Source organism: Cupressus sempervirens, chromosome 5, assembly GCF_028749045.1.
Source record: "Cupressus sempervirens isolate cs-2001-9-10 chromosome 5, ASM2874904v1, whole genome shotgun sequence".
NCBI classification, from domain to species: domain Eukaryota; kingdom Viridiplantae; phylum Streptophyta; class Pinopsida; order Cupressales; family Cupressaceae; genus Cupressus; species Cupressus sempervirens.
In genome coordinates this window covers 396464131-396490356 of record NC_143122.1, presented here as the reverse complement: position 1 = coordinate 396490356, position 26226 = coordinate 396464131, and the positions used below count along the sequence as shown (strand labels likewise).

Here is a 26226-nt window from a genome sequence, read left to right as displayed (position 1 = left end):
AAATGACATTTTGTAGGTTGGGGGGATTGTACATGGAACCTAGCCCCTTTCAAAACCCACTCTAACTAATAGATGGGAGCCAACCCCACAATTGATTGTTGTAACTAATAGACTTATACATTGAATAAATGACATGAAGGTACTTGTTAAAATGCAAACACAAAACCAAAATAAATTCATCTTTGATCTAATTGATTGAAATTCATATGGGGTACTACATTATCCCAACACATTTGTTGTGAGAAAAAGTATTTAAGAAATTAGTTTTGGTCTATGATCCTCCCCTGTGATTTTTGCCTTGGTGATCTTCCATATGTTACGCAAAATTACATGAAAATGGAAACGGGAGCATATGATTATTTAAGGACAAATATATATAATATTAAGAAAAATTAATTGGGAATTGCTATGAACTGTACAGAAGTATGATGGAGATTCATCAATAAATAATAAATAAATGTGTTTGAGAAAACAGTCGATGTATAATTTCAGCTGTAACCATAAAATATAGGCCTTCCACATTATATAATTATACCATAGAATGGAACACCACAAAAGTGTTCCTTGGCAGTGCAACCTTTAGAAGCCTAAAACCAAGCAACTATGTCAATAAAAAGTCCTTCCAAAAGTATTGAAGATTAAACAGCTCGACCTTGGACTCAAAATGTGTTATACAAAAAGATTTAATACATGATGCAAAAGTACTGGTGCAATCCACTTTAATTACAAAACAAAAGCAGTCATTAAATATTGTAAGAATGACCACACTAGTGCAATCCAGTTCTAGTGATTGCATGAGCATCACAAACATATTGTCTAGAGTGGAGGCAAACAAAATCTGGGCCACACAAGGTCTTACCTCTATCGTTTTCAAGCTAGTATCGCAGATAATACAGTATCTAAATCCAAATAATAGACTTTCAAAAATTAAATCTGAAATGCAGCTGCTCAGATATAAGATATTGACTCCTATCCAAAACTCACTCGCAAGATGGATTAAGAGAGTGAGTTTGGTCTCTGCTTGGCATATCATTGACCAAAATGAAAAATCAACTCATATTGTGAGGTTAGTTAAAAGTGTCAATTTTGAGGTTTACTCCATTGGTATAACACCACCCGCAGCAAGTAATTTCTGCTCCATCTGCAAGAAAAATATATGTTGAGTATTACAAATCTGATAATTTATACTTGTGTATATGTTCAAAGTAGCTTCTATTTGATTAGTTCATTGTGCCTTCAAAAATTATTTGTTGAACAAGGTTTTTCCAATTTGCCAAGCTTGGGCGACAACTCTGCATCTGACTTCAAGTCAAAAAGATCAGCTTGCTAGTCCAAGACGAGTTTGAGCCTTGTAACTATGGTCTTTCATCACAAAATATGGATATCAAACTTAATTTGCCAACTAACATAAAATGGTTAAAAGAAGCAGAACTTGTTCTCGCCTTGGCAAAATTATAAGACATTCCCAACTAAACTTCAATTTCAATACTCAAAACTATTTATATATTTTGACTGTTATAAAGGTGTGTATGATTCTAAAATCTATGTACATTTTTAATAACATAACTGCCAAAAGGGTATTAATTTGTAAATCATTATACCTGCAACATGACATCCAGTTTGGTTTTAACAAGATAGAACTCTTGCTTTAGATGTTGCAAAGCTAGTAGGCATCTGGAAGTATAGAAAGCAATTTACATCAGACAAGATCATGTTAAAGTATATAACTGAGAAGTGTGACTTTAAATAATAATTTAAACCTGCACATTTAAAATCTATGATCAAATTCAAAACACTAAGAAATTAATTCAATATAGATTTAATGAAACTGTGAGAAGCAGTTACAAAAGCAAATCGAGCCTCTATTGCTAAGCACATTTTTTATCAACCTACTCCAAAAAGCTTTGATTACCATAATTTTTGGAAGAATTATAATGTTTGGCAATTCACAAATAGATGCGCTCCTCTATAGTTTTTTTTTGACCTAGATTTAATTTTTACCCCCTTTTATTGCTTGCTGTTTGCAATGAGTTCAATATATAATATCTAATTCCAAGATTATTCTATAAATTAAATTACCACATCTGCCACAGACTGATTCTCATTTTTTGTTTATTGGTTTGGACTTTGAAGTTGAACAAACTTATATTTGAGGTTTTAACTTGAGAAAAGTATGGTTCCAATTCCATTCACCATTCCTACTTATGTTTTCCATGATGCTCATTTTTCTGCTAGCTCTATCGGATGAAGCTTTGAGTATTGATCTTGTCTCACAAGAACCCTGCCTTTTTCTATTAATAAGTTTTGTTTCTCTAAAATTTTGGAAAGCATAAGAACGATAAACATTTGATGGATCTCATTGACTCTACAATAAATGGTCTTTGATGCAAACAGAAAATATAGTACAGGCTGCTGCTCAGTTTTTCATGCAAAGTATTTTTTGTTTTTCTCAATTTGCTTTCATCATATTTATAGATAACAAGGAGGCCTCAATTTGTTCCATTTTCAGGAATCTTGGAGATTTGTTTAGCTCTACTCATGACAGAAGGTAGAAAAGCATTGATTTTCCTCTCCTCTTTGAGAGGAGAAATATGGTCCTCTTCTAGCATTTTCGAAGGATAAGTCTACTTAATTGTTGGCGGAAAAAGGGAAGAAAATTTGCAGATTATGAAAGTAGCATAAATTTTGATCATCATAAATGAAACTTGTTCATGATCAGAAATCAAATATATATATATATATACACTACAATTCTACTATATAAACCTTAATCTGGTGGATATTATTCAACCCCAAAACATTTATTTGATATAGATGTAAACTTAATCCAATATGTGAGAAAACAATTTTAAATTAATGAAATCAAGAAATTACATACCACATTTGTAAGCCATACTATTACACAGATAGCATAAAAATTAGCAAATTTTAAGATGAAGGCTTATCCTATAAATCATTATCAAAATGAAAATAACTTTGAAATTTTAAATATCATAATAGCATTACTTGGAATTGAGATTGACTAGGCGAACAGAAGTATAAAACGAATTCAACTCCTTGGAATTTTTTATAATAAAAAAATCCATTTGATGTAGCAGAAGTGACAAAACTATAATGTCCTGCACTGATTTTTGACCAACTTTGAACTTTCAAAATTAACAAGCATGAAACTTTAGCATCTTCTGAACACACTGACCCCAATGTAAGAATGTTGGGAGCATACAGTGGAAGGATTAACATTAAAAAATAATAATAAGATGCTTGTTGGTGGCAAGCTGCACAAAACAATTTTGAAATCTAGTACATATGAAACATTTATTATTGCAGCAAGCCTTCTAGATTTAAACAATTCTAAACTGGTAGTCAATCTTACAAATTTATACAAATAAGTATCTTAGCATTAAATTGAGATTTTACAAATAATTACTGATATTACAGCTGCAATCTTTTTCAAATTATTTGTATCAGAAAATATGTTAGAGCACTATGAAGAAACCAAAATCCAAACCTCAACGCTGGTCAGCCCACTAGAATCACAGAAAATATCCTCTAAACCAACAATACGGCTGAAGTTAGACTACATGACACACTGGAAAAAGATTATAATTACTTTTTCAAATGCTGCAAATAAAGGGCCAAAGAAGATTTTGAATTACGCGAGGACAGAATATTGTGTGAAGGATGGGCCCCAAAAAATTTGATCCAACTAGGGTTAATTGGAAAATATAAATAGGGTGTAGATCTGGGGTTTTGATATGTGGAGATTTCAAACTTACAACTAATTACAGTATACACATCCAATGTCTAGTGCCATTGCAAATGGAAACGAAATTTAATATAACAGAGAGGGTATTTTTGGCCTAATCTAACAAGTAATCTATATTTTTTACAATTCTCAAATAAACATGTAGAATCAACAACTTAATTTTTCAGTTTTGATTCTTGCATTAACATTCAATTATCTGAACTACAAATATAGATACCCTACTGCCTTCTAGCTTGTGCAATACGGTACAAAAATAGATACAAATACAAATTAGAGCCTCTCAATAAACAGTCCCAATGGGATGTTCACTACCAATCAACTGTTATCTTGGAATATGAAGGTTGGGCTTATAGTACAAGGGTGAAAGGTGCAGCTGATCTGTTAGAAAGAAGATTAACAACTACTGAACTGAACACAATTGCTGTGCTAAGAATATCGGATTAGGGCACAGAGAGGTGGCAGCTCGAAGGCAAGTGCAAAAGTGATTTACAGTTCTGAAATGACTAAACAAATAGCTCTGTTGTGTTGTTGCGAGGTAGATGAAGTGTGTAGTAACAGGTGGCAGAATGGGTGATGGAGGAGTGAGAGTGACAGGTCATGATATGGTATCAAAAAATAGTTTCCCAAGGCTCCTTATGCATGTCTCTTTAAGATAAAGCATGGATCCACGATCCAGAAACATGCAACGAAATTAAGAATAGCTGAACTGCTTGCCACAGGACAGAAAATAAGAATTTGTATCCATGCAGCTTCTGAGGGCAGTCCTTGTGTGTAGTAAGCCATAATGCACATTCTGGTGAAAAATACAATGACAGAGTAGAAGCTTTCCTTTTGCTCTACAGCGAGTTAATGGAGGAAGGAAGGAGATCCAGATTATGGATTGAGTATTCCAGAGTATGACATATCTCAGTGGCATATGTACCTTGCATCGAAGCACCAACTACCAGCCAAATAAGTTACATGTGGGAATGGGTCTAAAGAAAAGGGAGGATTATTCAATTTTGATCATCCTAAAAGTAGTAGGTCTATGTTTTAAGATGCAACGAAATAGTTACTACTTGCTAAACCTATGATAGGATTCAAAAAAAAAAGATTTAGTGTGATATAAAATTGTGGACCATTCGGAATACTAAGAGGGGAGGGGTGAATCAATAATCCCTTGAAAAACCTAAAACTATTAAATAATTGTCCACACATCATAACTAAACTTGCTGAAAAGAAAAGAGTGGTAACTAAATAAAATAACACCGGAATTTTTATCGTTAAAACCCAAGATGGGAAAAACGGAGAGTGTTAACTCTCAAGCTATGTTACCAGGCTTGGCCGTTTTATTGCCAAACTAGGGTTGGATTTGAACCGGTTCTTGGTTCGGGTCTAGTCCGCACGTGGGTTCGAACTCAAGCTGGTTGGTTGTCCAGGCCGAACCCAAGACGAAGCAGGGCAGACCATGCAAACCAATAACATTTCCACTGAGAAACATTCTATTTTAGTGCAGGAAAAAATTATTACAGAATTTGAATAAGATCTTTAATATTACAAAACAAAATTTGCTCAAGTAGTAATAATATTTAAAATCAAATTAAACTAGCCCTAACTTTTATATCCAATTGCCGATAATGACCCCCATCTAATTGATTGCAAGCACTCGTAGTGACAAATTATATTTTAAATATTAAACAATATCTTCACATATCTTCAATAGGTGAAGGGAGTTGCAAGCCACTATTTTAACATTTTTCAAGTAGTATGTTAATTACAAACAAAGAAGCTCTTTGTATAGTGAAAAAGAAAAAGGTATTTAAGTACTTGGAAAGCATGAATGTTAGTGGTGCAGCTGATCCCATTGGCATTGGTACTGTTTTTCAGCTAACGCCTTTGATGATGGTTACAAAGAAGAAGATTTAAATAATCCATTAGATGATTGAAACTTCTACGTTCCAAGTGTTGAAAGTCAAAACAATAATGCTTGAACTCAATATTGTTGAAGATTGTAGCTGCAATAGAGATCTTTATCTCTGAAAATATGGACGTTATTACCATTATTGTCACCTTCAGCTGAAAAGGACACTTATGTTTAAATTGTAATATTAATGTAATGACATGTGTCATTTGACATGCATTAAGGCTTGGGAATTCGAAGAGTTGTAATTGTAATTGTTATCAAGAGTCACGTTTTGGGAAATTGGAGAGACCTTTGGTTGGAATGTGAAGAGTCTCTCCATACGTTAAATATATATCGCATCATGCAATAGGCTTTGTACTCTTGAATTTTTATGATCAATAAAATGATATTTTGTTCTGTGGCTGGGGTTTTCCCTTCATTCTAGAAGGGTTTTCCCAAGATATTTCTGGTGTTTATTGTTTCAGTTTTGGCTCGGTTCTTATGGCTGTTAATCATCATTGATTTCTGGGCTCCAATTTTAACAAATATTACTATTTTAATACTTTGATGTTGATATGATGCTATGATTGCAAGTTTTTGGTGTTTTTATGATACAATGTGACATTCTAATCTTTATTCATGCTTCTAGGCTGCATGCATGCATGTGTGTGTGTACGATTTTTACATGTTTTTGTACTAACAAACCCCATTTCAAAATTTTGCTGTACTAGCGAACCAGTTCCTCAAACACGAAATATTAACCAATTACATAATATGTAGGTAACTCCCTACCCAAAATACATAACCAGTTATTGTAGCTGAGAGGCGGTTTATTGCTGGAGAATAAAATACAAAAATGAATTGGTACAATTGCATCTGTGTATCCATGGTATACAGTTCTCACTGAAGTATAGAGTTCTAAACAATCACTAGATTACATATATCACTTTGCTATATACATCAACAGATCACTATCGTACGTCATATATCAATATCATATCAACATTATCATCTACTGTCTTGTGTTGATGTCGGTTCCTATATTACATGCACTGCATCCGCATCCTTTCATATCATCTTAAACTGGAGATGAAATCATGTGAGCATGTTACACAAAATGTCGGAGATGTCTGCAATAGCAAAAAGATATCTCACACTATACCAAATAGCCAATAGGACTGGGCCAAAACTTCAGTACACCACAGTATAGACCTAGGATACCATAGCTAACAGGCCTGGAGGTGGAAGCGGAGGCTGACGGGTATGGATTCCGGCACAGATGCATCCGGAAGCTAGCCGGATGTGAAGCCACACAGTTTATCCAGTCAGAAGACATGACTCTGTAACTTACCTTTTTTATTGTATGACTCCCAAGATATATATAGGCCTTCAGTTCTCTTGTAATTATTTAGTATGCAAATGGTTTTGTTAATTAAACAAACATCTTTTAACTGTTGTAGTTACCCATTATCAGGACCTGTAAGTGTTTGGTAGCCAGAAAACATCCTTTTAATTGTCTAACAGGCCTGGAGGTGGAAGCGGAGGCTGACGGGTATGGATTCCGGCACAGATGCATCCGGAAGCTAGCCGGATGTGAAGCCACACAGTTTATCCAGTCAGAAGACATGACTCTGTAACTTACCTTTTTTATTGTATGACTCCCAAGATATATATAGGCCTTCAGTTCTCTTGTAATTATTTAGTATGCAAATGGTCTTGTTAATTAAACAAACATCTTTTAACTGTTGTAGTTACCCATTATCAGGACCTGTAAGTGTTTGGTAGCCAGAAAACATCCTTTTAATTGCCAATTGGGACAGTTTGGAGTTATGTGTATGTTACTTAAACTAACATATTTTTGACTATTCAATTATCCTGATAAACATCAAACCATCAAACTTGCATATCATTATTGCCGTCTTAAACAACTGACAAATCTTAGTATTCAGATGATATAACTGATTTTTTACTTGCTTGTGTGACCTTTGGCTTTAATCCGACAGCATGGTGATATTTAACAAATATAAGACTTCAAATACATTGTCAGTATTAATGAGAAAGCGCTGGCTTCTTCTGGATATAGCTGTTACCGTGAGTATATTAGCAGTTATTGCAGTTATTTGCACCGGAATCGTGAACATAGATGTATATGATATTCATATCATTGATATGGTTTTTAATTTTGTATATTTCTTTCATTTCTTTGCATATATATTTGGAAAATACCAGTGTTACACGGGCGCAGGGGCGTGGTGGTGCGGGGGGATGTCGAGAGGAGTTTCAGGTGCAGGGAACAAAGGGGCCTCAATTTGGGGACAACGGGGGTGCAGACGGGGGGAGGGGTGGAAGGGGGTTGCATAGTATATATATATGACTGAAAATGCTAATTATGAAATGATACTTCAATATATTATATAACATACCAAATATAGTTCAATAGAGAAAATTGAAATACGATTCACAAACCATAAGTTCAAACTTGAAACTTCATAACCATTACCAAGGACCATTTAACAAATTAACTTAGTTCAAGATGCAAGATTCAAAATTCATTGTTCAAATATGAATATCATATATCATAAAGATGCTCATGATGACAATGAGCCGAGTAGCATGAAACAGTGAAATGAAATAATGTATCATAGCCATATCAAAGTGAGTACAATCAACAAAATGACAAAATGTCAACAATGAGAATGGAATCATCCGAAGTGCTCTCTAATCATCCCCTATACCGAAGTCCTAATCATCTCATGGGTTAGCTTGCTTAAAAAACAAATTTAAAAAGAAATGCAAAAAGTACTTTTTTATAACTTTTTGGGCCAATTAGTCGGCCGCACCCCGCGAGCACCCTCGCACCTGAGTCTCGCATCCCACCCCGGTGCTCGACCAGTGCAGTCGCACTTTTTAGGCCGGCGGGGGTACTCGAGTGCGCGATGCACCCGCACCGGGTGCATCGGGTTTTCGACCCGGGTGTGCACCCAGGTTACACTAGAAAATACACACTTATAGATACATCCGCATCCCCCCCATCCCAAAAAAAAATTGCATATCCTCTTCCCGCTTCCATAACCTAGGTGTAGGTCAAAACTTGTATCGATAACATTGTTATTGGACCAATCAATAACATCAATGACAAAAACAACAATCTCCCCCTTTGTAATTGATGGCAACAAAATTTTTGAAAAGCCAAAATTGCAAAAATCTTAAAGCTCCTATGATAAATACCCCTATTTTGATTTTTTTTATTTTTCAAGAACTTTCTGTCTAGTATAGTCCCCCTTTTGACATCAATAAAAAAGGGTGTATCCCAAAGATTATATACAAATTCAAGTTATCAAAAACTCAAAAAACTTCAAAATGCATTGGATGTGCCTTCAGAGAACGACTTCTTAAGTTTGTGGAGAATGACCTTAAGTATGAGAATGACTTTTTAAATGCATCGGTCAAGAGATGTACATAGACATGAATAGATGCAAGTAAAGCTTCTCCATCTTCAATGGAGGCAAGGTCATACATAGTAACCTGTTGTGCCTTTAGGATGGCATGATTCATTAGTGTAATGTTGTTTGCGCACATTTCTCAGAGATTTCCCAAGGGCAAAATGATATTTTCTCTTTGTTGTTGGAATTCAAAATACTTCTTAAACAATTTCTCGATTGGGGATCTTCTCATATCAATCAGATCTTCAGAGATCTTGAAGGTGAGTTATGCTTGTTGGATGGATTAAATTCAATTTCTTTCTTGATTTTAGTTCTGCCATCTAACCACTCAAAACGGTACACATACAAAGAACTACCTTCCTCAAGGTCTCATCTTTGCCAAATAAGAAAATGAAGATTGGAAAAGGCATTTGCACATCTACATTTTAGTTCTTGCAAAAGTTTATCCTTTACAACTTCCTCTTTTTGACGAACCTTATAATGCATGGATGCAAGTCCTTCACTGCATTAATAAGTGCTCTGCACTTCTCTTTGTTGCTACCGGACTTGTCTGTTACATTCTGGCACAATGCTTTAAAGAGCATAAATGGTCTCTTTAATCAGGTTATCTTTTTCTTCGAATTCGTCGAACATGCCATCTTTGGCCAAAGCCTGAATGGACTCATTTATTTGAAATTTCTGGAAAGGGGTGATTTTCTCAAAAACAAGAATCAATTTAGATGTAGTAATAGGCCAGAACACAACTAGTGAGGCAAGCAAGTTCCTCAAAGTATCATCGGAATATGCACTAGTGAAGTAACTTGCTATCTCTTCTGTTTTCTTTACTGTCACTATTACTGGCTCTTGCCTTTTTCTTTGCTCAGTGCTCTGCCTTTGCTTATTGGTATCCATTTTTACTGCATTTGTTTTTTCCTCTTTTCCTTTTTAAACTTTCTCGTCTTTTACTTCAGTCCTCTCTTCTCTTTTTTATTCTTTCTCATTTTTCTCCTCTTTATCTTGAACTTCTTAAACATACAGTCCTACCAGAACAAAAAAGTCGTGGACTCCATGGACCTAGGAATCATTGAGCTTGCCTTGGACTCATAGTTGGAATCTCAAGTCCCGGAGAAAATGAGCACGCTACTTTTCACCTACAAGCTTGATTGCACAAGCTAACTTATATAAAACAAACATCATGCATGACACATTAGTAAGTGGTAGATAATAATCACGTGCCATTAAGCCATGCTATATTATCAATAGAAAATCCCATCCTAACCCTAGAAATTAAAACTATAAAATGCATCAAATGATGAAGTACAGATTACAAGTGCCACATATGTTTATTGTGTAGCTAATGCTTGTTGGGTTTACAGCATGATTACAACAGTTGTTTTGCATTTAACAATTGTTGACTACTTTTTACTAAATTAATGACTGCATTTCATAAAGCCATGCTGCAAAATTGCCAAAAATCCTATCCTGATCCCATAAGCTGTAAACTCGTAGGATGATGTGTTAATAAAGCAACAACATTTTCCTAGAGGCAGGTAGGTGTCCATGCATAATTCACTAGCTAATTTCAGAAGGCATGCCACACACAAGACACAACTTCCTTGTTTGTTTGCAAAACATACATATGCCACAACATATATGACTGGCTGTTTAAACACTACCACAATATTCAACGTTATCTTGGTAAAATGTTAAGTTGCCGGATTCCTCGAAGTGGTCCTGAAATCTGATTCTGGTAACTTTCTGGTTCTGATGCTTCACAGATTCTGCTTGGATTCCAGCAAGGACTAACATTCCCGTGAGGGACCCAGGTAGAATCCACAAGCACCGAGGCTGTGGGCAATCAAAAACAGGCCCCACATGCCATTTTTTAACTTTTTTAAAATCTAAAAACCTCATTGTTATTATATGTTTTAAGTTTTCAACCAATGATGGATGAACATTGAACATGTTACATGTATGAATCTATGATATATATATAAATCTACAATTTGATATATCAATATGTTGACAAGTAGGAAATATTTTCCACAGCAAGTCAAATTGTAATATTGCTATCAGGATTTAACTGTGTAGTTTTTGACTCAAACTCATTGACCCATATATCATGAGTAGTGATTCACACATGAATCCATCTCTCATGAGAATAAATGGAACACTTAGCACTCATTGGATGTAGGTGATGCTCACAGAGTTGGAACACTTAGCACTCATTTATTCTCGTGAGAGATGGACTCATGTGTGAATCACTACTCATGATTTATGGGTCAATGAGTTTGACTCAAAAACTACACAGTTAAATCTTGATAGCAATATCACAATTTGACTTGCCATGGAAAATATCTCCTACTTATCAATTGATGAGCTTTAGGGGCTTTCTAATGAATGGTTCATAAGGCACAACACTTGGTGAAGGTTTTGCAAATGGGGTTGCAAGCAAAGTGTTTTAACCATGGAGGAAACTCCGCAGTTAAGCGTGCTCGAGCTGGAGTAGTACTGGGATGAGTGACCTCCCGATAAGTCCCAATGCTTCACCTCTGTAAGCATCACCTAGACCCAATGAGTGCTAAGTGTTCCATTTATTCTCATGAAAGATGGATTCATGTGTGAATCACTACTAGTGATATATGGGTCGATGAGTTTGACTCAAAAACTACACAGTTAAATTCGATAGCAATATCGCAATTTGACTTGCTATAAAAAAATATCTCCTACTTATCAATTGATGAGCTTAAGGGGCTTTCTAATGAATGGTTCATAAGGCACAACACTTGGTGAAGGGTTTGCAAATGGGATTGCAAGCAAAGTGGGTTTAACCATGGAGGGAACTCCATAGTTAAGCGCACTCGAGCTGGAGTAGTACTGGGATGGGTGACCTCTCGGGAAGTCCCGATGCTTCACCTTTGTGAGCATCACCTAGATCCAATGAGTGCTAAGTGTTCCATTTATTCTCATGAGAGATGAATTCGTGTGTGAATCACTACTCATGATATATGGGTCAATGAGTTTGACTCAAAAACTACACGATTAAATCCCGATAGCAATATCACAATATCAATATGTGTGTGTATTTGAAAATATCCATATACATACCACAGTACCAAAACCCGCCCAATTTTTTTTTTTGCTCAATCCGCAAATCTGAACCTGAACCTGAACCTGAATCTGAATCTGAATCTATATCAGAACCAAGACCAGCAACTTAGGTAAATGTTGTATATAAATACTGATATCTAATGATTTCTATGTCATTTTTCTTTTTATAATAAAAAAACAAAAATCTCCCTCAAAAGATGTGGATGGCATAAAAAATGCATGTTAGTAAGCAATCCCATTTGCCAAAATCCTTAATCAATTGAGATTGTTGCTAGGCATCTAAGAAGCTAATTTTGATGTTGTTAAACCTATGGCATCTACACATGCACAGTATTTGCAGTTCCCTCTCATGAAATTTACTCGTACAACCTTATGCAAAGCAATTTTTTCCATTGTTTCCTTCTCCTAAAATCGACTTATACAAGAAATCAATCCATGCCTATTCACTCGTATTGCTATCACATCTAACTTCATTTTCAAATCATAGAATAACATCAACGTGGGGTGTTTGAAAGTCAAACCATCTTCTCAAACTCTCTATTATTACACTATTGTTGTTAAAATTTATCGTCGTAAACAATGAATTTTAACTATTACTTTTCAATGTTTAAGATCTATATTTCATTATTAACAAAAATGAAATTTACATAATGCCAACTGAGAACATCAATACAAGATATTCTGGGGAGTCGCTTAAGGACTCGAAGATAACAATAGACTTGATAATTGGAGCGTTACAATTACATATGAACAATGGACAGACTTGAACATATAATAGATATACAACAACACGGGGAGTATGCTGTCCACTATACAGCCCACATGCTAATGTACCAGTGTACTTTAGACATTAAGATCTATAATGACCTTAATAATATAGATTACACTGTCAATAAACATCCCCTCTAAATCGCTTTCTAGAGAAGTTGGAAGCAGATAGCATTCACATTAGTTGGTATTCTCTCTAAAATATAAAATGACTTACCAGCACCCTAAATGGAAGATTCAAAACACCCAAGCACATTCTACAACTAATGAACTTCAACTTAACTTGCAGCTTCATGATGTGGAGATGCCTGTCCTATGATTTAGTCAACACAAATCTCAAACCTATCACACCATCAATATAATGCTGAATAAAATACATATGAACCTTAATCTGCCTGGTATTTTGCCTCTCCACTACATTTTGTGAGCAACTATAATGGTGATATTGCTATCAGGATTTAACTGTGTGATTTTGAGTCAAGCTCATTGACCCATATTTCATGAGTAGTGATTCAACATGAATCCATCTCTCATGAGAATAAATGGAACACTTAGCACTCATTGGATCTAGGTGATGCTCACAGGGGTGAAGCACCGGGACTTCCCGGGAGGTCACCCATCCCAGTACTACTCCAGCCTAAGTGCGCTTAACTACGGAGTTTCCTCCATGGTTAAACCCAAAGTTTGCAACCCCATTTGCAAAACCTTCACCAAGTGTTGTGCCTTATGAACCATTTGTAATGACCCTTACTCAAAGGTCACCAAAAACTACTAACACTGAACTATGCAATTACATCAAACACTTGGCATGTAGTCTGAACTGTGCAATGTAACATACTGAATATGTGCTAAGCAATTTCATCAAACACTTGGCAAGCAATCAACTACCCTGCTGAGATATAAAATGCTGAAAGAAATATTTGTTAAATTATAATTCCACCCTACTCCATGGTACCCAAACAGTGCCAATATATATATATATATATATATATATATATATATACACATTCAATTAAGATGTAGCTGCTCTTACAATCAATTACAACTTCAGATTACCAGTAATTTATGGTCTTCTACTAAATTAACAGTGCACTGTCATGACTGATTACAAAGGATTAAACATGCTTTTTGTGTCACTATTCAAGATATACCAATGTCCTATGCAGCTGGGTACAAACAGAGACAAAATTCATAGTCTTTCTTGTCACATGAACAACAATTGACATTTAGAAATGCATCTCACATATACAGCAGTGACTTTATCCATTAAACTTTCATAAACAACATATATTCAGATAATTGTAATTAAAAAAAGAACCTGGGAATGATGCAACAATGTTGTCTATATGCTGAAGATACAGTGATCAGGCTGCAACCTTAATCTGTCCCAAATCCAGCAACTGTACGGTCTGCAAGTATAGTCGTACCTGTACGGCCCTGTTTGATTTTAGTATAAATTGTTTCCTTCTCCAAATGGTGCTAAATCAAGCATAGTCTGAATCGCCCAGGTCTTAGGAATGCAAAGAAATTGGCAACTTGAATTTCAAACCAGGTATGATGAATTTATGACTCCAACTATGCTCCCAATCTGATCTTTGAAAATGACCAGTTCTGCATTAGATTTGTGCATAAATATTGTCCCAAACTTTACAAAACCCTTCTAACAAATATGATGCAATCTTTTCACCAAAATGACTCTAGAGATGTTCACTTTCAACCCTAGTTTGAAAACTCAATGAAGCTCAACTTGAAATGCTTTTTCGGATCTGCTTTTTCGAGCTGCTTTTTCGGACCTGCTTTTTCGATTCTGTGCTTTTCTACTTGCTTTTTTTTTCGGATTTGCTTTTTCACTTTGCTTTTTCGGCCTGCTTTTTTTTCGGTTCTGCTTTTTTTCGAAGAAATCAAACCCTCAGGTAGTCTAAGTATACAAATTAAGCTCAACTTGAAATGGTTGAATACCACTTCCAAAGGCAACCCTTCAGAAGGTATTTCACTTCCTCAGTTATGCAATCTCTTGAGAGGTATTGTTCTCAAGGATTATGCTGAATATTTACAGACCTGGATGGTGCCACAAATGCTCAAAGAGAATGTAGTTGAATTATCAAATCCCGTCCATGCAAATGAGAGGCCAAGCCCTCTATTTATTCACTTTTCTAAGAAGTTACTAAGAACTTCTAGAAGCATCCATTATAAAAACTCATTATAATGCACTTTTATAATTGAATAACTTTATAAAATAAAAATAAAAAGTGCAACTCAACTTAAAATTATAACATGTAGGCCGCGTATAAAAAAGTAATGATAAAATAATATCTCCAAGAGCATAATAAGCCATCCAATCCTCAAATAAACACCAGAATGACCCTCTCATCACAACCACTAGTCTACGAGAGTCCGTGATAGACTGATTCAGCACGCAAAACAATGTCAACCAAAACGGGGACATTAGACCATTCATTAGAAAGCCCCTTAAGCTCATCAATTGATAAGGAGGTAATTTCCACAGCAAGTCAAATTGTGATATTGCTATCAGGATTAAACTGTGTGATTTTGAGTCAAACTCATTGACCCATATTTCATGAGTAGTGATTCAACATGAATCCATCTCTCATGAGAATAAATGGAACACTTAGCACTCATTGGATCTAGGTGATGCTCACAGGGGTGAAGCACCAGAACTTCCCGAGAGGTCACCCATCCCAATACTATTCTAGCCTGAGCACGCTTATCTACGGAGTTTCCTCCATGGTTAAACCCAAAGCTTGCAACCCCATTTGCAAAACCTTCACCAAGTGTTGTGCCTTATGAACCATTCATTAGAAAGCCCCTTAAGCTCATCAATTGATAAGTAGGAGGTAATTTCCACAACAAGTCAAATTGTGATATTGCTATCAAGATTTAACTATGTGATTTTGAGTCAAACTCATTGACCCATATTTCATGAGTAGTGATTTAACATGAATTCATCTCTCATGAGAATAAATGGAACACTTAGCACTCATTGGATCCAGGTGATGCTCACAGGGGTGAAGCACCAAGACTTCCCGGGAGGTCACCCATCCCAGTACTACTCCAGCCTGAGCGTGCTTAACTACAGAGTTTCCTCCATGGTTAAACCCAAAGCTTGCAACCCCATTTGCAAAACCTTCACCAAGTGTTGTGCCTTATGAACCATTCATTAGAAAGCCCCTTAAGCTCATCAATTGATAAGTAGGAGGTAATTTCCATAGCAAGTCAAATTGTGATATTGCTATCGGGATTTAACTGTGTGATTTTGAGTAAAACTCATTGACCCATATTTCATGAGTAGTGATTCAACATGAATCCATCTCTCATGAGAATAAATGGAACACTTAGCACTCATTGGATCTAGGTGATGCTCACAAGGGTGAAGCACTGGGACTTCCCGAGAGGTCACCCATCGCAGTACTACTCCAGCCTGAGCGCGCTTAACTACAAAGTTTCCTCCATGGTTAAACCCAAAGCTTGCAACCCCATTTGCAAAACCTTCACTAAGTGTTGTGCCTTATGAACCATTCATTAGAAAGCCCCTTAAGCTCATCAATTGATAAGTAGGAGGTAATTTCCACAGCAAGTCAAATTGTGATATTGCTATCAGGATTTAACTGTGATTTTGAGTCAAACTCATTGACCCATATTTCATGAGTAGTGATTCAACATGAATCCATCTCTCGTGAGAATAAATGGAACGCTTAGCACTCATTGGATCTAGGTGATGCTCACATGGGTGAAGCACCAGGACTTCTCGGGAGGTCACCCATCCCAGTACTACTCCAGCCTGAGCGCACTTAACTACAAAGTTTCCTCCATGGTTAAACCCAAAGCTTGCAACCCCATTTGCAAAACCTCCACCAATATTGCTATCAGGATTTAACTGTGTGATTTTGAGTCAAACTCATTGACCCATATTTCATGAGTAGTGATTCAACATGAATCCATCTCTCATGAGAATAAATGGAACACTTTGCACTCATTGGATCTAGGTGATGCTCACAGGGGTGAAGCACTGGGACTTCCCGGGAGGTCACCCATCCCAGTACTACTCCAGCCTGAGCGCACTTAACTACGGAGTTTCCTCCATGGTTAAACCCAAAGCTTGCAACCCCATTTGCAAAACCTTCACCAAGTGTTCCATTTATTCTCATACTTATCAATTGATGAGCTTATCAATTGATGAGCTTAAGGGGCTTTCTAATGAACGGTTCATAAGGCACAACAATTGGTGAAGGTTTTGCAAATGGGGTTGCGAGCTTTGGGTTTAACCATGGAGGAAACTTCGTAGTTAAGTGCGCTCAGGTTGGAGTAGTACTAGGATGGGTGACCTCCCGAGAAGTCCCGGTGCTTCACCCCTGTGAGCATCACCTAGATCCAATGAGTGCTAAGTGTTCCATTTATTCTCATGAAAGATGGATTCATGTTGAATCACTACTCATGAAATATGGGTCAATGAGTTTGACTCAAAATCACACAGTTAAATCCTGATAGCAATATCACAATTTGACTTGGTGTGGAAATTACCTCCTACTTATCAACTATAATGGTACTTTACTTTCACCATGCAAAACAATTAGCAGGTACTGCATTAAACTAGGCTCAATCAGTAATTCCCTACTAATTCAATCTTTTGGGCTAAATTCACTACTCTATATTCTACTTCACTATTGGATATGGCAATTGCCTTCCACTTCTCAGATGCATGAAGAGAAGATACAGCATACAGCCTAAAGTCAACTGCCTCTGATCTGCTTCTCCAGCACAATCCAAGTTTCCACATGCTTCTAAATTCCTTCATGCTTCCTGTCAATGCATACTGCAACTAAGCTAGGTAACTCTAAGTAATGTTAATGATTCCATATTACCATACCTCGAAATATTCTCACACATGCCAAGTTGTATACCAAGTACTGCATATAAAATAAATGTGTTTGAGTAATGGTATACAATTGGTTGGTAATGTTTCGTAGCTTTAGTTGCATAAACTATAGTACAAATATCTATTGGTAGCTTTCTTTTTGTTCATGATATACCATTCCATGTGTCATGTTCTTCATATTATAAGCAAATGCGCAAAGATATCTATGTTTCTTGTCTGTCATTTGTAACCCCAAGAGGGATAAAACTACACACCACCATTTTTGGATTAAGAGAATTAAAAAATGAGCATTTTGATGGAAGATATGAGATAAACATTGTTGAGTGAAGGATGCTCTATCATCATGGATGAATGAACTGATATCAAGCATCAATCACTCGTCAATCTTATTGTCACTAGCACACCGGGCTCTTATCTTATTTTATTAGAGCTATAGATTGTAATGAGACAAACATTGACCACTCATCAATCTTATTGTTATCATCACCCTACAAAACCATTAGTTGAAAATTGAGATGTATAAACCATGACAAGATGATCTCGCAAATTGAGTGAAGAGACTACAATTGAGTTGGATTGACACAAACAGCGATAAATTTGAGACAAATGTGCGCAGCATCCCTTTTAAATACTTTAACAATTGCTACATGGATGTTGTAGAGACAGAATGTCATTTTATCATAAAATGCCCAGGCATACAATGACATCCATTTATGTGGATATTTTAGAGGCAGGCAGCATAAGTTCTTTATTTGAAGAAAAACAGTTAGAGCGGACAGCAAACTTCGTGACCAAAATCCACTATTGAAGAATAGATTTAAACTATGTTCCCCCAAGTTTTCGGTACGGGGACAGTGGGGGACGGCGGTACGGGTTTCCGGGACGGCAAATTTTTTTGGTGATCTTGGGGACCGGGGGGACAGCAAACGGGGACGGCTATATATATATAGGGAAATTTTTAAATATATATTGAAATTTGCAAATATACATCTCATTCGTATGAGCATGTCATTTAAACATTATAGAACCATAAAATACAACATTTGAATGCCATCTAGGAAATAATATCCGATTTTAGTACCCAATTGTCAAAATGCATATCAATATCAGTGAACACTGAACAATGAACATTAACAATTGTCAATATCATAATGTCATAATGATAAACATGATAAATCTGAAAATCAAAATCAAAATATGCCCAAAGCTATAGGCCCAAAGGGTAGAGGGCTGCCATAAAGTCATAAGTATCAATGTATCATAATCATGTTCATCTTCAACATAAAAAAGAAAACATAGAAAAATGAAGCAGCCTGCTGCTCCTATTCTGCCTCTATTGCCTTTTAGGGCATTCGGAGGGGTGGGGACAACTTGGCCGACCAAGTTGGAGGCTTTAAAAAAAAATTTATGTTAAACTTTTTTAATTTTATGCAAACAAAAAAGGGGGACGGCCAAAAGTACCCGGTACGAAAAGGGGATGCCCAAATGTCCCCTTTCCGTACCCGTACCAGGTATTGCTGGCCATCCCCCTTTTTCCCCTCAGGCGTCCCCAAGTTTCCGAGACGTCCTCTGCATTTTTTCACTTTTTGGGGACGGCTGGGGGACATCCCATACCCATCCCCCCCGTCCCCGAAACGCCGGGTTTTAGGTCGGGTACGCGTCCTTGGGGAACATAGGATTTAAATAAGCTTACAACTTGACTAAGAATCTTGGCACCCTGTCTTGGGATTTTTTCTAATAAGTGGATCTCGTAGGATGCTCTAGCATTGTGGACATTATTAAAATCTTTCACTCATTTATACCTTAATCAAAATCAAATGTACATAGTCAACACATCCATTTCACAAATGATTTGTCTTTAAGTCGTAATATTTGGTTGACCTCGTGCCTTGTTATTAACAATATCCATCTTCAAATTGACAGATTGATACTCACGTCTTTAGCCGACAAGGGTGAGGTGTTTATTGACTTTGGTCAATCATTCCCATTGACCTTAAGTGTTTATCGACTTTGTTCACTTTTACCTCCATGATAAGCACAAATGTTGTTATCAAGGCCGAGCGATGTTAAACCTTAATCTCAATGTATACTTGTGTAACCATTTATATTTGCATCACTGTTAAGTCCTCATGTAACAGGACGCGCCTTCCATGACTTATGCGCACATAAGCAATGAGGATAATAAATAGAATGAAAATAACGTATCATCCCCGTTGTAGTGATGTCCCTTGGTATGAAAATACAAAGCCCCATATGTTCTTTCTTCTTCCATGCAAACTCTTGGATATCAGATGTGTATTTTTCAGAGCATGTAAAACACTTATAAACATTACCGTATGAAAATACAAAGCCCCATATGTTCTTTCTTCTTCCATGCAAACTCTTGGATATCAGATGTGTATTTGTCAGAGCATGTAAAACACTTATAAACATTACCTCCGTAATCTGTAATGGTCATCAATGCATTTAACTTCCTTCGAGGTTTGTCTGATTTCTATATAAAGAACGCATGTAACATTCATTTATCTTTCTGGCGTCCATCCCTAAATCATCTATAGCAATGGCCTTTGACATACTTTGGTAAATTTGTCTCTTCTAGAATCTTCACAAAATTGAGATACCTGTTTGTCTTGAAGTGAAAAGGGTGGGGATATCACGATTGGGGTTTCAAGTGGGGAACATGACAATCATTAACATCTTCCATTCCCACATCTGAGATAACTTAACATCCAGCTTCTTTCCAATTTCAAGAATATAATTCCCCCCAAAAAATCTCTCTGAAATAAGTCAAAAAAGACAATGCCAGCATCTTCAATGAGAACCCCAATCAAATAAGGGCAGCATGAGAATAATTGGAGTAGAGCGATTTTGAACACAGGAACAAATACTTGAATCATAAACCAAATAAAGGAAAAAAAGTGAAGGTAAAAATAATATGAAAGGGATATTACAGTGTTACAAACCACTGAGAAATATGTTGAATGTTAATAACTTAATACAGTCTACTATTTACTCTAAAAAACAATGTTCAACAAATATTATACAAAGCTCCAAAGTAAGAATATAAATATATTATAATAATGCAGTGCTTTAGAGCAGATGAGTTAATTTTTTATGTTGATTCTGTGCAGTGTATTTCCTTAATAAAAATATCAAAGATATAAAAAAAACATCTGTGCATCAACAACATGAATTGCTTACCCTTCTCGATTATGCCCTTCACAAAATGAATGGAATTCCATGCAAGCTACCTTGACACGATAAGCTCCTATGCTGCACAACATGATAGAAATCTGAAAAATGATCAAAACTTTTACAGTCCAAATTATCAAAATCTACCAGCTATTTGGGAATAAAGTGTCACTTACAGGGAGTATTAACAGAACAATATTTAAGGTAAAAATATCTATAAGTGATCCCAGAAGCACACTATTATAAAGATCAAGATGGTAAAAATGCCTTAATATGGTTTAACCTTTTGAAAGCAGGTCTCAAACGTCCATTACAAGTAGCACCAATCAAGTTAGTATCAATAGGTTTGCAGTCAAGTAGTATGACCACTTGGTTCTCTTGTTTGAGACCAGGAATCAAATCTCCCCAAGGAAATCTTAGCACTAGAACAGAGTGCTATAGTGTTAGTTCCACTTCAAATGTTAGAGTATGATGTAGGCCCACAAGCAATGCAGAAAGATAAGCCATTCAAGTCGATGGGGTGCTCAAGATTGACGAGTGGAGTGATAAGGAGGAGAATACTTAGAAAAAGAAGATAAGAGGATTACATCAAAGACAAAGGTACAGTAGTAGTAAATGTAAGTCCAATATTTGTTAGTTGTCTAGGGGGAGAAAGGAGAGGCAATATTCAAGTCAGAGGAATGCAAGAAGAGAAGGGCAAGCCAAAGGAGCAATATGGAGGATGCCTTATATGTGGGGTGAAAGAAGCAATAAGAAGAGCTGAAGAATGACAAGCAACACAAGTGAAGTGATAAGGAGGAGAATGCCCTACAAGAGAAGATAAAAGGAGCGACATCCAAGCCAAAGGTACAGTAATAATGAATGTAAGCCCAATATTTGTTTCTTGTCTAGATTGGGTCCCATAAATAGATCTGCAATAATATATTTTTAAAAAATCAATGAATATAGTGAAAGATGGTCCATAATTCTATTATATCCATTAATTTTAAAATATTCCTACCAAAGAACATATAAACACAAGAAAAGCAAGTGTGAGCAAATAAATTAACAACAAATCAAGGAGAGTCAATTTAGAAAAACAAACCAAGCACTAAACGAATCTGTTTGTAAGAGGTAAATACTATTCAATGGCAGCATAGTGTGACACTGATGGAATACAGCTTGAAAACACTTTAAAACTCTTATATACATTTCCAATTGCTAATGACATTAAAAGAAAACCTACAAAATAAAATTTTTATTTTTATATTTTAGGTTTATGAGAACTGAAATCTGCATGCAAGTCAAATTCTAACTATTTCAACTTCTATGATGGCAACTAAATTGTAACCATGAACTTCTCAAAACAAATTGCAAAAGACAAAGGTAATGATAACTTCAAAGCAAATTTACTAAAATGAAATCTAATGGACATCAACCATAATTGATTTGATCAAGAAACCCACGTAACATAAATTAGATAACTCACAATCCATGTTATGCAGATGCAATCTTCAAGGAAATTTCAAGAATAATGATTTCTCAAAACTCATAAAAAATCATAAAGCCATACCAGACATGCGCACATGTAAGAGAAATTCTTCCTCAAGCACAAATAATTGGATCATCAGCATCAATTCACCACAATAAATAGAAGAATTACAGCTAAATACATTTGGCTCAAGAAATTGAAAATAAAATTTGCAAAGATGTAGAAAATCGGCACCACGATTTCAACACCCAATATAAAAGGATTCCATTGCAAAATCTTCACCCTTATTACAATATCATGATGAGTTTATATAGACTTCAAAACTCAAAATTGTGAATCCCATAGCTAGGGTTTCAGGGTGTCTATTTTGGCAGAAATAAATTATCTCTACATTGACACTAAAAGCTACTCCTAACTGATGCTACTACATGCTGACTTCAATTTCCTATAACTACAACTTAAAAAAGAAGCATTTTCGAAGTAAAAAGTTTTCCTAAAATTTCACACGAACTAGAGTTTGACTGCTGCGAACTTCTATACACTTCCAATCACATTCCTTCGCCAAATGAATGCATCAAAATGCATGAATTAATTCCTCCATGTATAGTTTTGTACTGTCTTAATATGGAAGCACTTCATTTGAGCCATTTTACTATTTAGCCCTCCTCTATGTGGTTTTGGTATCTCTCTTCTTCCAATCTTTCTCAAACTTTGAGTCATCTCTCTTTTTCCGGCATGGCCCTTAAGTTTTTATTTTATCACCTTTTTGGCCATATCTCCCAACAGTTTTAACATTTCCTTATTTTTTCTACACTTTCTTTGAGACCTCGGGGACCCTCTGTTAGCATGAATGTTGATGGTATTCCTTTGGGGGAGTATCCTAAGCATTGCTAGAGCACTTGGAGGTTGTTAGCATGATTGACATGTTGCATTCATGACTGTGTTTGTCATTGATGTCAACATAGTATGGTTTCTGTAAAGACTGGTAGAGTAATAGACAAAGAATGAGGTCATACGGACTGTACGTTGATGATCAGCTCAAACACCGTTGAGGATATGTTCTACAGTGTGTCCTGATGACGTGGACAAGAGCGCATGCAGAGAGCTGAAGATATAAAAGAGTTATTCATGATTTACAGAGGACAATATTCAGACAAAGTACCTGAGAAACTGTTTCTAACGTTTAGTTTATATCTCCTAACAGAGATAGAATCTTGATATGCAAAGTTGGACAATGATAGTAGACAGCCTGATGGTGACGTCAAAGAGTGTGCAAGGATAGATGTCGCATTTGTGAAAAGTTGTAAAGACTGTGAGCTGACAATAACTTGTAATTGTGAAAAGATGTAATATCTTAATGAGGTCCTATTATAATTAATTGGGAAAGCCTTAGGGTTGACTCAAGGAATTGTTTTAGGATATGATATAAAGGAAGGTATTTTCCTTGATTGTAACGATGATTTTGAGATTGAGATCAAGCGAGAAAAAACAGAGTATTTGATAAATGCATGTAAGCAATCCAAGGGATTATTGAATGCGAGGTTGATGATTTGGTAGACAAGATCATAAGAGGATTGGTCCGGTCAGAGGACAGAGAAGGAGCTTTACATTTCTATTATTCTATAAGGAATAGTACGGAGATTAGTTGGACAGTGAATTCGATGGTCTTGCCCCTGAAGTTGTTTGGATAGTGGGTCCATCTGCCTTCTACAACTCTTAACAGGGTTGGCACAACTCCTAATAGGGTTGGAATCTCCTAACAGGGATTCCAAGTCTCCTAATAAGGACTTATATGTAATGAATATATTTCATTGGCTCCTAACAGAGTCCATCCTCTAACAAGGAACATTTATATTAGTACATCATTTCATGGGTACCATCCCCACCAGGTTTCTCTCTATGATCAAGGGTTTCCCTAGTTAACATAACTAGTGTTATTGTGTATGAGTATTTACTTATGGTTGTTGACTATATTGCTCACATGGTTAAGGATTAATAAGGTTGATAATTGTTATAATAGTTGGATAACTGATTCACCCTAGTGGAATTTACTTTCTCACAATTGGTATCAGAGCATCAAGTCCTTGAAGAGAAAGCTTAAAAGCTTTGGGAGATCAATGGCGGGCCACGTCAGAAAGGATAGTCCTAAATTTGATAAAAGTTAACTATGACAGCTGGAAGGAAAAGATGGAGACTCATTTGCTATGTATGGGTCCAGGATATTGGCTTTTGACAAAGAATAACAAAAAGATTGTGAAAGAAAGCAAACTTGAAGAATGCAGTGAAGCTGAAAGAGATTTGTTCATGTGTAATATGCTTGGCAGAAAAGCATTACTGTCAACTCTTCCTAAAAATGAATACAATCATGTAAGATTCTTAGAAACGTATCATAAAATTTGGAAGGCTCTAGAAACTACTTTTGAAGGTGATCAACATGCTAAAAGAGTAAGACTACAAAATTGGATATGTTTGTTTCAAGATGCTAAAATGATGAAAGATGAATCTATGAGAAACTATGTTGGTAGAATATCATAAATTGTTGCAGGAATTAAGTCTTGTGAAGGATCTAAAGAGGAAGATGAGAGCGTGTGGAAAATTCTGAAAACTTTAACACCGCCATTCAAACAAGTAGCACAGATGATTGAACTTCTAATACCCTACACTAAGAAGTTCACCAGGGAAACTTTTCTTGGAAGATTGGAAGCAACAGAATCAAGTTTGAAGCAATCCAGAGAATTGACCAGAATCGAAACAACATTTAGTGCATTGAGTATCCATCCTTCTTTATCTAGAAGTGCAAGCACAAATGGAGACTATGCTAGTAGCAACAGATCCAAATCTAAGAAAGATAGGAAGATTGAAGAAGGAATAGCCCTACTTGTGAGAAGAAAACCAAATGGTAAGAAAAAAATTTAATATTGGACTTGCAATGAATTTTATCATTATGCTTCTAAGTGTCCTAAAAGAGAGAAAAAGTATAGAAGGAATTTCAAAACTAGAAGACCTAGAGATTGTTCATATGCAAATGAAGATGATGAATCAAATGAAAGAGTTCAGAGTGAAAGTGATGATGAGCTAGGATTTGTGGTATAAAAGAAGAGAATTTTGAAAGGGAAACTAGAGAGGAAAAAGCTCTAGTTTCGCAAGTTGAGAAGAAATGTGATTGGATCATAGATAGTGGATGTTCACATCACATGACTAGTGACATGAACAAGTTTGTTAAGTTCATAAATCATGATGGAGGAATTGTTAGAGTTGGTAACAATGCAGCTTGTCATATCACAGGAATAGGATCTATTACTCTTGATGGAAAGACTAAAATTGATGATGTTTATTTTGTTGATGGTTTAAAACATAACTTATTGAGTGTTGGACAGTTGGTGGATAAAGGCTATCAATTGCAATTTATAGAAAAGACATGCATTATCAAAGACAAAGATGGTAAGCTGATTGGAACCGGAACAAGATCCAGAGGTAATGTGTTTCAATCGAATCCTATTAAGATGAGTTGTTTAGTTGCAAAGGTAGATGACGATTGTGGCACAGAAGGTTTTGTCATATAAACTTTGACAACATTGTTTAAGGCTAGTAGTACTTTTGCAGTCAGAGATTTGTCTAAAATTATGAGGCCTACTAATATCATTTGCAAAGAGTGTGTTATGGCTAAGCAGAAGAAAGTATCCTTCCCTAGCAAGAAATTCACTACCACAATGAAGTTGG

The 26226-nt window shown here is 35.9% G+C and overlaps 1 protein-coding gene across 2 annotated transcripts in view; it reads right to left on the bottom strand.

Moving 5' to 3' along the window:
- Positions 1-631: 631 nt before the first annotated feature.
- Positions 632-26226, bottom strand: part of LOC149556479 (histidine-containing phosphotransfer protein 1-like) — a 48402-nt gene continuing 22807 nt past the window's right edge. For both annotated transcript variants that reach the window (XM_089830797.1, XM_089830799.1), the window contains exons 4-6: positions 21045-21116; positions 1602-1674; positions 632-1141 (exon numbers count right to left, since the gene is read on the bottom strand). In XM_089830797.1, coding sequence (XP_089686923.1) covers positions 1094-1141; positions 1602-1674; positions 21045-21116 — 193 coding nt within the window. In that variant the 3' untranslated portion in view covers positions 632-1093. The remainder of the gene's footprint in view (positions 1142-1601; positions 1675-21044; positions 21117-26226) is intronic.